Source organism: Charadrius vociferus, unplaced genomic scaffold (genome assembly GCF_000708025.1).
Source record: "Charadrius vociferus isolate BGI_N301 unplaced genomic scaffold, ASM70802v2 scaffold407, whole genome shotgun sequence".
Taxonomy (NCBI): domain Eukaryota; kingdom Metazoa; phylum Chordata; class Aves; order Charadriiformes; family Charadriidae; genus Charadrius; species Charadrius vociferus.
The window spans coordinates 94,193-108,445 of NW_009649852.1; the positions used below are offsets into that span (position 1 = coordinate 94,193).

The window sequence follows — 14,253 nt, forward strand, 5'->3', positions numbered from 1 at the left end:
GAGGTATCCCTGCCGGTGGCAGGGAGGTTGGAACTTGATGGTCTTTAAGGTCCTTTCCAACCTAAACCATTCTATGATTCTGTGATCTCTGGGGTGGTCCACTTGTGCTACGAGCGCGCGAAATGTCATTGCTTCATTTGACCTAAAAAACTGCCTTTTCCCCAGCCTTAGCACATCTTGCTGCACCAGATTCCCCCCTCTTAAAAATCACATTGTAGCTTCACATATCCCTTTTGCAGTGTGGTCCACCAAGCTCTGATTCAGAAAGACATTTATGCCCATATTTCCATGTAAGGAGCAGCTAAGGGCCACTGGGCACGTGCTGAAGTATTTTGCTGAACTGAAATAATGCATTTTTAATTCATCTCGTTTGTGTCTTCAGACACTTGAAACGAGGTGCTGAAAGCATCTCTCCACCGCGAATCCCACTGGAGCCAAAGGCTTTCCAGGCCACCGGTCGAGTACAGCTTCGGTGTGGGGATGGGCAGAGGCATCTCCAGACTCTAGCTGGAGACAGACCCAGTGCACGGCATCACTGCAGGCAGCTGCCGGTTTGTCTGTATCCCATCAGATATTTGAATTAGTTCATTGCACTCAGCATGAATTGCACTGAATAATCTTTGGACTTGAAGAAGAGCAGAATTTACAGTGCTGTGTTGTCTTTGCAAGGTCTTCCACTTTTCCTAACATGAAGGTTTCTTCTCAAGGTGTTTTTTTTTTCCCCATGTGGAACTGAGTGAGCCTTGTTAATTCCTGTGTCCATACCTTGACGGTAGCCATATGATTGTGCACATTTTCTTGTGAAGCGGTCAGATACGTGATGTTCTTCATCCCAGCAAACTCTCACAGGAGCACTTTGGCTCTCCTCACACTGTTCAGGTTTCTGCAGCCCATCCAGATCTGCCTGGGGCAACACTTTTCCCAATCCTAATCTTGCTATGGCACCCTGTCGATAAAGATGCTGTGGTGTCAGAGCATCCATGCTATAAGCTGTTTTGTTTGTTTAACCCTGTGGCAAATTTTACAGTCATCTGCCCATTTGGAGGACAAGGGGGATGAGGCACTGCTCTTGCTCCAACCAACTGGAGAACAGACATGTAGACCATTAAATGGGATGTTAGCAGAGCTTCGACCTGGCCCTGACCCATTTTCCAGGGGCAAACATGACATTTACAGATGGGTTGTTTCTGCAAGCAAGCTCAGAAATGTCAGGCTGTGACCACCCTGGGAGCTTTCCTAGCAGGCTGCATCGGGTGGCTTCCTTGGTGATGCCAACATTGAATTCACTGACTTTACAGGCCTGAGCATGTATGAAGACAGCATAGCAGCTTCTGTATGGAATGGCCAACATGTGTCCCTTCCACAGCAAGACCCATGAGTTTATAACATCAAGGGAAATTCAGAGAGGTATAAACTGGCAAATCTCCATGGGGTGGGGATTCACACCAGTAGGGTTCCTGAGGTCTCACTGCTGTGGGGTTTAACTTCTTCAGATGTCCAGATGGACCTTTCTTTGGTTTCTGCCATTATCTTCCCCTGAGTCCCCGCTTTTCCCTTTGGTGGGTATTTAGCCACCAGGACGTAGGGAGACCTGGGCTGTAGAAGATGCTGATGGATGTCCTTGATCTGGCTCAGACTCTGCTTTCCCTGTGGCTGGTTGAGCACAGGGACTTGGGCGAACGCTGCAGGCTTAAGAGCAGAGCTAAGGTGGAGGTAGCACTGGAAGGAAGGAGGTGATCACAGGGGTGTTGGTGTTTACCCTGAGGGACACAAACAAGTGGACTTTGGGTGTCAAGGGTGCCCAGATGTGCCACCTAGTCTGGGGTGGGGGATTTATCTCACCCTTTGCTATCATATGTGGACCTCTCCATGCTGCTCAGTATCCCAGTGGCTGGCTATTCCTTACGGATGGTCCTCAACTCTCCTGTTTCTCTCTGCTGAGACATGAGCAGTGGCAGGGCTCTTGGGGTTGCTCTCCCACAACGACTTTGCTCTCTGAGCTCCTTGGCCCTCTGCAGTGTTCACCATCACCTTCATCCATGTATTAGTGACGTTTTGGACATGACAACATGTGCAATAATTCTGCCTCCTTGGAAGGCCATGCTCCGTGGCCCTCGGGCAATGAAATATCCATGATTTGTGAGCTGCTGACTCAAGCAACTTTTATAAATGGATCGCAGCATGGTTCTGCTCTGCCAAATGACTTGAATTCATCCTTTTCAGTGCATTAATCATATCTTGCTCATAGCCTGCTTCAGCCAGTGCTAAAGTCACCCTGTTCAAGGCTCAGCCCTTTCCTCCTCTTCGATGACAGTGCTGTACTTGATGGTCCCTGACTAGGGATGTCCAGAGATACTGGTCCCTCCCCAGCCTGCTCACACTTACTGCATTGTGCATTGTCAACGTTTTGAATTTATACATTAATATGTCACATTGTTTTAGTCTTTGTGCACAATTAGGTATTGGCTCGTCCAATTCACTCTGTGTTCATCTATGTGTGTGTGCACGCGCATGCCTTAGACGTTAATTAATAATGTTTGGGAAAAAATAATCTTGGGCACCAGGAGCTTCATTATACCATTCAGGGTCTCAGTGCAGCTTTACAGTAAATTATTGTTTACAAGATAATAGCATGAGGATTAGAGGATAAAGCAGTCATTAAGCATCCACGTAGGAGCTGGAGACAGGGCACTTGGTGCAGCAGACAATGAGGGGGTAGTCCTTGCGTGCGTGGTGGCGGCGGCAAATTTCATATGTTGACAAGACCATTGCAACAGGGGTTGGTTGGAATTGACCTTTTAACCAAAGGGTGCTGGGGTGGGAGATGGGATGAAGCTGGAGTGGGACTTTTCACAAGGGCATATAGTGATAGGATGAGGGGGAATGGCTTCAAACTGGAAGAGGGAAGATTTAGATTAGATATTAGGAAAAAAATTTCACTGTGGGGATGGTGAGACCAGATTGCCCAGAGAAGCTGTGGCTGCCCCATCCCTGGAGGTGTTCAAGACCAGGTTGCACAGGGCTTGGAGCAACCTGGGCTGGTGGGTGGTGTCCCTGCCCATGGCAGGGGGGTTGGAACTCGATGGTCTTCAAGGTCCCTTCCAACCTAAACCATTCTATGATTCTGATTCTATGAAATGGCTGAAGCCACTGTCTCTGGGTGCAGGGGCCACAAGGTGTTGCAGCAATATCTTGGGCTGTCAGAAGCAGCAAGAAATCACTCATGTCCAGGATTTTAGACTTATTTCTCCGGGGTGCAAGAACACGTTGTGCCGTCTGCTATTGCACGAGGGACCTCAGCATGGTATTGCTGAAAATGCGTTAGGAGTCATGTTTTGGCTCTTGCAGAACAGTAACCATCCATCAGGCTTATCTTTAAAACTGATTGTGTTTGCAGGGGGATACACAGCCTCTTTATATTGAGTCCAAATGGAATTCTTCTGTTCACATTAGAAAACAGCTTTAGGATGAAAACATGCATACTGCTCATATGAGCAATCCTTTGCAAGCAGAATTTGCTCACAGTCCAGCTAGTCCAATATCTGATCACAGCCAGGACCAGACAACTAGAGAGAGATTGGAAGAGATTCCTACAGTGGGGAATAGTGCCCACTTCATCCCATAGTTTGTAGAGGACAGCGAAATGCTGAAGAGCAGTGTTAACGATTATCTCGGGGATGTGTTGCTCAAATTTCCCTTGATACCTCTGAATATTCTCAATAGCCATCTAAACAGCCATGACTTAATTAAGTCTCGTTAAATGCTGGACTGCAGTGACCTCCTTTGGCACTGAGTTCCAGAGTTTGACCAGGCATTATCATCGATTTTGGGTTTCCCATTGTTTCATTTCACTGAACATCTCCTGTGTTAGGAGGGAAAAGGGAGCTGGAGAATATTTGGGAGCAAATGATACTCCATTCCAGAAAGGCAAAATACTTTTAAAATCCCAGACAAATTTGCTACTGAGTTTGGCCAAAATGTATATTTTTGTCATTGCTGTTTTGTTTAGAGGAATATTAAGGAGAAATGTGATGTTCTGAAATATTCCTTGTGAAGCAGTTTCATGTTTTGCTTCATAAAGGGACTCATAGTCCTTTCATGTTGTCCTGAGTAGAATAAGGGAAAAATTGGATGGAAAAGAATTAAAGAAAGTGAAAAAGAAAGTCAAATTTTAATTTTAGGATTAATGAAATAGTTCAGGCCAAACATTTTGCAAAGGATTTTTTTCTTTTTCCAGTGAAAAAAGCTGAATATTTTTCATTTCTGGTTGAGCCATAAATATCCCGTCTGTGCATGACTCCACTACGAAGTTCTCGGTTTCCCTTTTCTGTGCCATTCATTATTTCATATGTGTAGATCAGGATGAGGGAATTGGGCTGGGTCAGTGCTGATAAAACTACTGCCAAGAGAATATATTTAACATCCTGTGCTGATTCTGAACAAGAGTAATCTCTCTTTAAAGTCCTTCAAAGTAGGTGGAAGCTTTGAAGTGATTAAACCTTGCCCTGTCTCTCCCTCTTTCCCCCTCTTGGCTTTGCTCTGGCATCAATAGATGAAGGCAATCAATGCCCACACGAGTGTTGGTGAGCATCTCCAGAGATGGCTGCATGCCATAGCTTGGAGCTCACGTCAACCCCATGTCCCCTGGCTGGGGTGGAGGAAGATGTTGAGGTCACCTTCACCTTTAGCAATCCTCAGCCAAGTGGAAAATGCAATTAAAATAAAATAACCAGGGTGGATGAAACCCCATGCAAGAGCAGAGTGGTATCCGCTGATATATGTGAGGAGCAACTCTTGGCTTTAATGAATATAGATCAGGCCACCACCTCCCCAGGCTACTGTCATCTTATAAGAAGATCTGCCGCCTACTAATTTGCAAGACGTCTGCCCCATCCTATGCAGCCCTATTTTCTTTTCAGCTCTGTAGAGGGCTAAACTCCCTTTATCTGCACTAGGAATTTTTCCTGTTGGACTTGGCTTGCAAAAGGTCATCTGATGCCTCACACACTCCTTTTTGTTGAGTTTCATTTTGATTTCCATTTCAGGCCAACACTGGATTCCCGACTGATTCTAATTACTCTTTGTAAGGCTGGGACCAGAGCTAGGCAGAAAATTAGGAGACGTGTGATTTGTTGCTATTTCTGTTCAACCCCCTCCATTTCATGCCAAGATAGCAAATCTTAAAATCTTCCTCAGCAAAATTAAGAGCAAAGTAAATCCCTTAGATAAGGAATTAGAGGGCTGGACTAAGCTGTGCCTGTTGGATATGTCCGTATTGGTGCTAGTCCATGCTCATGATTCATCCTTCCAGCGTGACCAGAGGCTTTTGGTCAGGTCTTAGGTGAGCTTTGAGGGTGAGCTTGTTTAGGACGAGGTCTAGCACACTCCTGAAATACTTTCAGAGCTCATTTTGCGTGGAGTGGTCTGTGGTGGTCCAGACGCCACTGTGACTGGCTGATCTTGAAACAGGGAGGAATAACGTTTTCAGGGCTCATTTCAGATTGCAGGTGGAATCGGTAACTTTTGTGCACCTTTTCCACAAATTGGCCTTGGGATGTTAAAAAGTAATGAGGGAGGTCTCAGAACTGCAGGGGCTTTCCCCAAACCAGGGTTAGTTTTAGTGTTACAGCAGCAACCAATAGGATATCTTAGAGAACAGATATTTTTACTAGTCCCAGAATAGCAAAAAAAAAAAAAAAATCAACTCTTAAAGATGCTGCTTTTCCTCTCACTTCTTTGCTGCATATAAGGAGTATATAAATTCATAAAGCAGCATCTCTGAGTGACATAAATATCCCAGAGCATCAGGCCGGTTCCAGAGAGCCCAGTGTGACTGCCCTGAGAGGTTGTAGCCATGCTGTGCAGTTTGGACAACATGAGCTCCTGGTGACATAGGGGTAGACATTAGGCTGAGGGACGTGGTTTAGTGGTGGTTTTGGCAGTGTTAGGTTGATGGTTGGACTCAATGATCTTAAAGGTCTCTTCCAACCCAGACGATTCTATGATTCAATGACTGTATCAGAGAGACAACTGATGGAGGGTTACCAGACCTAGAAAGGGGATTTAGGTCACCTTCCTGAGACATCCCCCCATCCCAACAATCAGTAGAGATGCAGACCTCAAGCAGGGCACCTGCCTCCTCATTCGTGCTTTGAATTAGTGAATTCAATGTGCCTGGCACTCAAATGTGGGGATCCAGGCTGTGAAGTTGCTAGCACACTCCTGCCTACATTTTTGGCCCAGCGTAACTAGTACTTTTCCAAGCAATTCTTGGGCTGGGTTCAGGAGCTGGCATATTCCAAGGGCAGTTCCCAATGGGCTGTGTTTCCTCCCTTATCTGTGGTGGAGACAGAGAGATTTAGAAATTTGTACTTGTGTGCTAATTAACCATGGTAAGCTGAGTGTCTGGGCACTGATGCAACCAGCACAGAATAGCCTGTGTCTATTCTAGTAACACTTTTTTACAGTTTATGTGTTGCCTGAATATCAAAAATAGGCACTGAGATCAGCTTCTGCACCAGACGTAGCTGTAGTAAATGGTCTGAGTTTCTCTCCTCCTTCCACAGCCTCTGCAAGCCCTGGAGAGCAGATATGCAGAACTGGGCACACTGGGTGCTTGAGCATGGTCACAGCAAGGAGTAGCTGGTCCATCCCAGGTGTGGTAGGACTCCATACAAACATGGCCCATGCTCTCTCACAAGCTTGAAGGGATCAGCTCTAATGTAATAGTTACTGATGTGAAATCATGCACATTTACCTGGAAAGGATTTAGAATAGAATCATAGAATGGTTTGCATTGGAAGGGACCTTTGAAGCCTATCTAGTCCAACTCCCTGCAATGAGCAGGGACATCTTCAACTAGATCAGGTAGCTCAGAGCCCCGTCCAACCTGGCCTCGAATTTTTCCAGGGATGGGGCATCTCCCACCTCTCCGGGCAACACATTGTTTCTAGATGTGCACTGAATCCGTGTGACATATCTGGTATTTAGAACTTCTTTGTCAACACTGTAAAATATTTGAAGATCAATAGCCTCTGTCCTTCACTTCCAGAGGAGATTGTGGCTGAGCTGTTTCAGAGCTGGTGGACGTAGTGCATCAACATGCATCCACCTAACAATGGCTGTTGGTCTACTCTTTCTCATCTTGGGTGACGCAGGATACTCACGGGTCCGGTCTCCAAGTACAGCAGAACTGAGTGCTCACAGAATCGTTACACCTGTATTAAGGCCAGCAAAGCAAGGATAGAGAAGAGCAGAGGAATTCGTGTTCGTTTTTAACAGTCAGATGAGACTGGTTGTTGCCCAGCTCTATTGTGTGATGTCTCGCTTTAGCATTTTGGCAGCCAGCCTGTGGGCGTGCAGAAACGCATTCCCTGCCAGCCCACAGGTAGCGTGAGGCTTTTCTCTCCCCTTTCCTCACCTCATGTGTCTGCCTCGTCTGCAGACATCGCTGGCTTTTCAAGGAGCAGCCCATCTCTCTCTGCGTGTTTGCATAATGCGGTGCATAATGAGGTTGCCGGGCACTATGGTAACAAATATGCTCATACTGCTTCATATAAACCAGCATTTTATGAGCAGCAGAAAGAATAAATCCTTGCCAATGGAATCCTGGGCTGCAGAGGGACGAGTGTGACCAGTAGGTCGAGGGAGGTCATTCTCCCCCTCTACTCAGCACTGGTGAGACCACAACTGGAATACTGTGTCCACTTTTGGGCTCCCCAGTTCAAGGAGGGACAGGGAACTGCTGGAGAGAGTCCAGTGAAGGGCAACCAAGATGATTGAGGGATTGGAGCATCTCCCTGATGAGGAAAGGCTGCGAGAGCTGGGACTCTTTAGCCTGGAGAAGAGAAGGCTGAGGGGAGACCTCATTATTGCTTACAAATATCTAAAGGGTGGGTTGAAGGAGGATGGAGCCAGACTCTTCTCGGTGGTTCCCAGTGACAGGACGAGGGGCAATGGGCACAAGTTGGAACAGAGGAAGTTCCGTTCCAACAGACGGAAAAACTTCTTTACGGTTGGGGTGACAGAGCAGTGGCACAGGCTGGCCAGGGCGGGGGGGGGGTCCCTTCTCCGGGGGGTTTCCAGACCTGGCCTGGATGCAGTCCTGAGTAATGTGCTCTTGGCAGTCCTGCTTTAGCAGGGGAGTGGGACTGGGTGATCTCTAGAGGTCCCTTCCAACTCTGAAAATTCTGTGATTCTGTGATTATGTGGTTTGTGTTCTGTCTTTAAAGTCCAGCCCCTACGTGCATGGTACTATAGCCTCCATCCTTTGTCGCTGGTTCTGTAGACGCAAGCTGTGCTTAGCTTTGCTGGTTGACCTGGTGGTCCATGTGGGCTGGTTGGCCAGCTGGCCTTACAAGAAGTAAGAAAACTAACTTTATATGGCTTTCCCTTAGTTGAAGAATGCCATTTGGATTGTCCTCTTGTGCGCACTCACTGATTTTGAGGAAACATAATTTTCACTTCCCAGATTCCTGCTTCTGCCACAAATACAATAGCAAATAGCTAATGGGTTCAGAAGTTGCTAGAGAGGGGTCTGAGTGACAGACATGGACAAAGAGCATTAGTGCTTGATTTTGTTTCCTTTCGGAAGCAGTTAAAAACATACAGTCTACTTATGGAACAAAAGTGGATCATAGGAAGAAGACTCGTACCTTCTGCGGAGCTTAGGATGAACTTTGAGTTTGTCAGTAATATATTCATCTTTAATCTAGTTCTTTAAAAATGTTTCCTTCTCCTTTCTTTCAACTCTTCGTGCAGAAGGGTTATTTTGACAATGGACTGCAGAGAAATATCTGTGGACAAATGGGTGACATTCAGTGAACAGGAAAGTAGGGGACACAGAGGAGCTCATTCACGTATTGCTCGTTCAGTGCAACAGTTTCATGAAGAATGACAGCATTCAAACAGGCAGTATCCCTGTGCCTTTTGCAGTATTGTCCAAGCCCAAGAAGGTCTGAATAGTAAAAGAGGGGGAGGGAAATGAAGAAATACAGGGAAAATAAAAAGTAGATGTAGGTAGAACCAGAGATGGGATTTGGCTCATAGACTAAGATACCTGCATTTTGGGGTGTATGTGTGAGTGTCTTCACATGTGCTAGATGTTTGTATTCCCATCAGTGGAGATCTAGTCCATTAACAGAGCCCAAAGAGGCATTCAGCTTATCCTAATGCGGTCACCCATCTTTGGCGTAGGGAAGGGCTCTCCAAGCTACGCTGGCTGTGTTGGCCAGTCTGCAAGGACACAGTCACCATGCCGATGCAGTGAGATGTTAACATAGGTGTCTTAAGAGGAGAAAAGCACCCAGGAGGCTGTTGCAACCAGCAGTTATCTTGGAAGAGAAAGGTTTTTTCTTTTTTTTCCATCTTTGCAGTGGGATTATATGAATGGGAAATGTAGTACTGGGTGGGCAAGGTGCTGCACTGATCCTGCAGGTGGAGGAATCATTTATTACTGGTCCTTGAGGACAACAGATTAATTTCTGCAGCCTAGCCTCCCTGTCTAAGTGGGTTCTCTGACGACTGATGAAGTGTGCATGTTCATACTGAACCTTTCCTGAGCCTCTGGACTCCATCCAACAGCTTATCTTCATAAAAGTAAAAGCTGAATATCTCCATGACCAATTTGGTTGAAGCAGATTAAGATGTTCAGAGCTATTGTGGGAAGGGATTGACTGGCAGTACCCTCACGCAGAGTTCTTTTCCCTAATAAACCAGGCTGAAAATGAATAACACAACCCAAAGGTGCTTGAGTGGAAGAAAGCCGGAGGGACAGGCTCTGCAACTTAGTGGTCCCATTGCCTCAGATGTCCCAAAATTAAGACAAGGGCTTTGGTTTCCAAGGAAAATTCACCCCTTTGTGGAGGGCTTGTATCACCACTGTTAGGATAGCTCCTGGCTTGCACTGGAGTCTTAAGGATCTAATCACTGCCTGGGACTATGTCTGAGCATGACCCATCTAAGGTAGCAACACACTTGGGCTTTCTCCATCCCCATTCTCAGATGAATGACAATGTTTTAGAGAGAAATTTGCTTCAAAATTAGAAAGATGTTGGTGCTCCGCTGGGAAGAACTAAAAAATGCACGAGGAGGAAGCTATGGGTGGGAACCAGAATGTGTCCAGCAGAAGCTAAAAACCTTTGAAATGTTTGAGGGTTTTTTTCTCCAAAAAGTCACAGCTCTGTCCAAAAGAAATGAAAGATGGTGTTATTTTTTTTCCGGTACGTTGGGAATTCACCATCAGCTAATGAAAAGAAGCCATAGCTCACAATATCTGATAAAATGTGCATTTCCTACTCAGCTTGAGTTTACATCTAGGACAGCTTTATTTTAAAAGTATTCTTTTATGGAATTAACAAAAGCTGTTGTGCCTAATTTGGTGCAATATGGGCAAAATGACACAATTCACTACTTACAGTCATGGGTGAGGGGTGGGTGTAGGAAATCTTGTCTCTTTACATTTCTGAATCACCCAGCTGGTTTGCCTGCAGGGAAGGTTGCTGAGAAGTATGTGTCCTGTGTTGAGTTGTAGAATATGAATTTTGATGTTCCTTTCTTAATATTCTTTTCCACTCTAACCACGAGAGTCAGGAGCTGCTTGCAGGTAGCTTCAGTGCAGAGATGAAGCTATAGAGACAAAAAAGCATCCATGTTTTCAAAAAAAGGATCTCAGTCACATCTGAGGTCAGCTTTTCAGAGGGCACCTGACTGCTGTCACACAAGTAGCAAGTTGTCTGGTGCCCACAACTGCCTGATTTCAGTAGACCAAATTTCATTTGAACTTCTCCTGAAGTTTCAATGGGTTTTAGATGAGGTCAAAAATGAGGTGTTAGGAGTCAGGTTTTTTGTAAATGTGACTGGATGGAGGGAAAAGCCCTTGCAAGTAGACCTTGCGGAGCAATGAGGGATTTCATTCCCACATTACCACTACTCTTCTATTGGTTTAATTCCTGAACACCTTTCTTTTTTGATCTTCAGAAATGAGTTCAGACCCTGGATAGATGTCAAGCCTGTGAAAGCTATAAAAGCGAAGGCCCAGTACAAGCCACCAGAGGAGAAAATGACCCACGAAACCAGTTACAGCGCTCAATTCAAGGGGGAAACCAGTAAGCCTGCTCCAGCCGATAACAAATTCCTGGAGCGCAGAAGGATACGCACTCTCTACAGCGAACCCTACAAAGAACCGCCAAAGGTGAGAAACGTGGTGGAAGGGACCCAGGGCCATCACTGCTCCTGGTTGGACACGTCCAACACAGTAAAGGTGGGCTGAACACTGCCCACTGTCATTCCCCCCGTCTTCACTTCTGACCAGTGGGTGCATCTGAGAATCCACCTTGGAGATTTTGGTGGATGAAAAATGAATGAATCAGCAATGTGTGCTCACAGCCCAGAAAATCAGCTGTATGCTGAGCTGCAAAAGAAATGTGGCCAGCAGGTTGAGGGAGGGGATTCTGCCCCTCTACTCTGCTCTGGTGTAGACCCCACCTGGAGTACTGCCTCCAGTTCTGGGACCCCCGACGTAAGAAGGACATGGACCTGCTGGAGCAGGGCCAGAGGAGGCCATGAAGATGATCAGTGAGCTGGGGCACCTCTGTTTTGAGGACAGGCTGAGAGAGTTGGGGCTCTTCAGCCGGGAGAAGAGAACGCTCCAGGGAGATCTTATAGTGGCCTTCCAGTCCCTAAAGGGGCTCCAGGAGAGCTGGGGAGGGACTCTGGATCAGGGAATGGAGCAATTGGACAAGGGGGAACGGTTTTAAACTCAAACAGGGGAGATTTACATTAGATACTAGGAAGAAAATCTTCACTGGTGAGACAATGGCTCAGGTTGCCCCGAGAAGCTGTGGCTGCCCCATCCCTGGAGGGGTTCAAGGCCAGGTTGGACAGGGCTTGGAGCAACCTGGGCTGGTGGGAGGTGTCCCTGCCCATGGCAGGGGGGTTGGAATTAGTTGATCTTTAAGGTCCCGTCCAACCTACACCATTCTTTGTTTCTATGGGCTCTAGTACAGGTTGATGCACTTTGGAGACTATAGTGCCCCACATCAAACTGTAAAGAAGTGCAGGTAGGGCCCAGATGAAGAGGTTTTTGCATTGTTATTTCCCAGGTGATTATGTAGACAGCTTTCTCTTTTTCCCTCGAAAACTATGGGCACCCCATGTTACACTTTATCCCAGGAACAACATGGTAAGAGCCAGATCTTCATCTGCAATTAATTCAGAGTGCTCCACAGTTTCTGACAGTAAGCACTTTTGGCTTTGATCAGGTGGAGGACATGTGTCAAGAACGTCCTGGGCTGAAATGTCTTCTGGCCTTGTTTTCTAGGAGCAGCGGAGGATGTGCATATAAATGGAGTCAGTCTGTGCAATTTTAGTCCTTCCCAGAGTTTGTAAGTGCTTGTGAGGTCTTAGAGGGGTGGCAGGGCCAGCATGGAGGAGCTGAAGGCTTCTGTTCTCCCTTAATTTTGCAGCTGTCCTCCCTATTTTGGAGGCTGTAGAAAGAGGTGGATGCAAGACACTGTTGTGGACTTTGTGCCGGTGCCAATTGGTGTCCCGTGCCCCAGCTACCCCCAAGTAATTTTACTCTGTTGTAGCAATCTGTTAGGGAAGAGCAAACTGAGGAGTCATGCCCTGTGAGAAAGATGGGGATTTAAACCAGCCTTTTTGTCCCGTGCATCGTTTCTCTGCTTGGAATCCAGAGAGAAACAATGCCCTGTGGGCTTGCAAAGCCCCTCCTGAGGTCAGAGAAAGATGGAAGGATTGATAAAATGACTGATAATGTTCACTCTGCCCTTTACCCTACTGTGTCCTGATCTGGATGCAATGGGCTCTGCTGGCTTCAGGGGCACTGTGACTTCAGGGAATCAACACCATGAAAGGAGTTGGCCATTTCCAACTCAGCATGCGCCCAGCTGCTCCCCTCCCTTTGTGGCAGGGCATAGCTGAGTAGATAAGTAGCATTCATGCTATTTCTGATCTAAATCCTGTTTTCCACCTGTCCTTGTGTCTCTCTCTCTCTCTCTCTCCATCTCTGTGTTGTCGTTTTGCATGTCGCCCTCCATGCAGGTGGAAAAGCCTAGCGTAAAGCCTTCCAAACCAAAAAAGACCACAACAAGCCATAAACCCCTGAAAAAGGCCAAAGACAAGCAGATTGCATCTGGCCGGGCTGCCAAGAAAAAGAGCGCCGAGACCTCCAACACAGTAAAGCCAGAGGACAAGGAGAAAAGTAAAGAGATGAACAATAAACTGGCTGAGGCAAAAGAGTAAATGTCACTGCACTTTCCTTTCTTTCTCATTTTTTTTCCTTTTCTTTCTTTCTTTTTTTCTTTCTTTCCTTTTTTTTTTTTCTTTGATTAAATAAAGGCCACAAAATTAATTAGAGGCTTCTAATCTGCTTTTTGTTCTGATTGTATTAGAAGCTTTTCTGTTTTATTTCCAAGGAGGATTAGGGAATCCTTGTTTCCGAGGTCAGGTTGTTCTGCTTTGCCTGCACAACACGGCTCTGCACAGAGTGAGGGACGTGGGAATGCACTAGCGAGATCGTAGGAGATGAAGGTGATGGATCAACCATGATTGCGTCCAACAGCCTGTCCCTTTCTTCGGGCTTGGTCCTTCAATGCTTTGATGGCGTGGAAGTGCCCGTTGAACCATGGAGAGGCTGTGCTCTCATCCCATGAGGCTCTTTTGGGGCTGGCCGTTGTTTGGTCATCTCCCACTGGTGTCAGCAGGTGCAGAGTTTTGGAGGCAGAGAGGATCAGAGATTCATTTGTGGTGCCATGGATCTGCTGTAAGTCAGCTAGAATCAGTGGTGTGGCCAAGAGCAATTTCCCCTGGTGACACCGGTCGGACTTTTGCTCCAAGAAGCAACAGGGAAGGAGATCCCATGCAAATAAAGGGCCAAGTCTTCACCCAGGATAGCTGGGGGATAGTTCTAGCTGCATCAAGGCAGCTTCACCCATCAACACCATTCAAAAGACTTGATTTAAAAAAAAAAAAAAAAAAGAGTGAGGGAAGGCGCAGAGAGCAGTGAAGACTTCCCAAGCATGTGGCAGGTCAGACTAGGTTATCGGCAGGCTGTTCTTCCCTATTGTTTCCCCTAGGTTATGGATCTTTTGTTATTCCTGGTTTGTTTTGAATCTTGGTCTGCTTTCTTCACTTCTGGGGTGCCAATCTAGAGCTAGATTTCAGAAAGAGGTTTGGTTTGCAGGCGTGACCTTCCAAGGGGTAGAGAGAAATGACTCACCAAGGTCGGCTAGAGCT

At 46.5% G+C, this 14,253-nt stretch overlaps 1 protein-coding gene across 1 annotated transcript in view; it reads left to right on the top strand.

Moving 5' to 3' along the window:
* Positions 1 to 13,947, top strand: part of MAP6 (microtubule-associated protein 6) — a gene marked incomplete at its 5' end in the record, with an annotated part of 37,523 nt that extends 23,576 nt beyond the window's left edge. Inside the window, 2 exons of the mRNA XM_009891004.1 lie at positions 10,978 to 11,191; positions 13,060 to 13,947. Coding sequence (XP_009889306.1) covers positions 10,978 to 11,191; positions 13,060 to 13,260 — 415 coding nt within the window. The remainder of the gene's footprint in view (positions 1 to 10,977; positions 11,192 to 13,059) is intronic.
* Between the last annotated feature and the right edge of the window lie 306 nt (positions 13,948 to 14,253).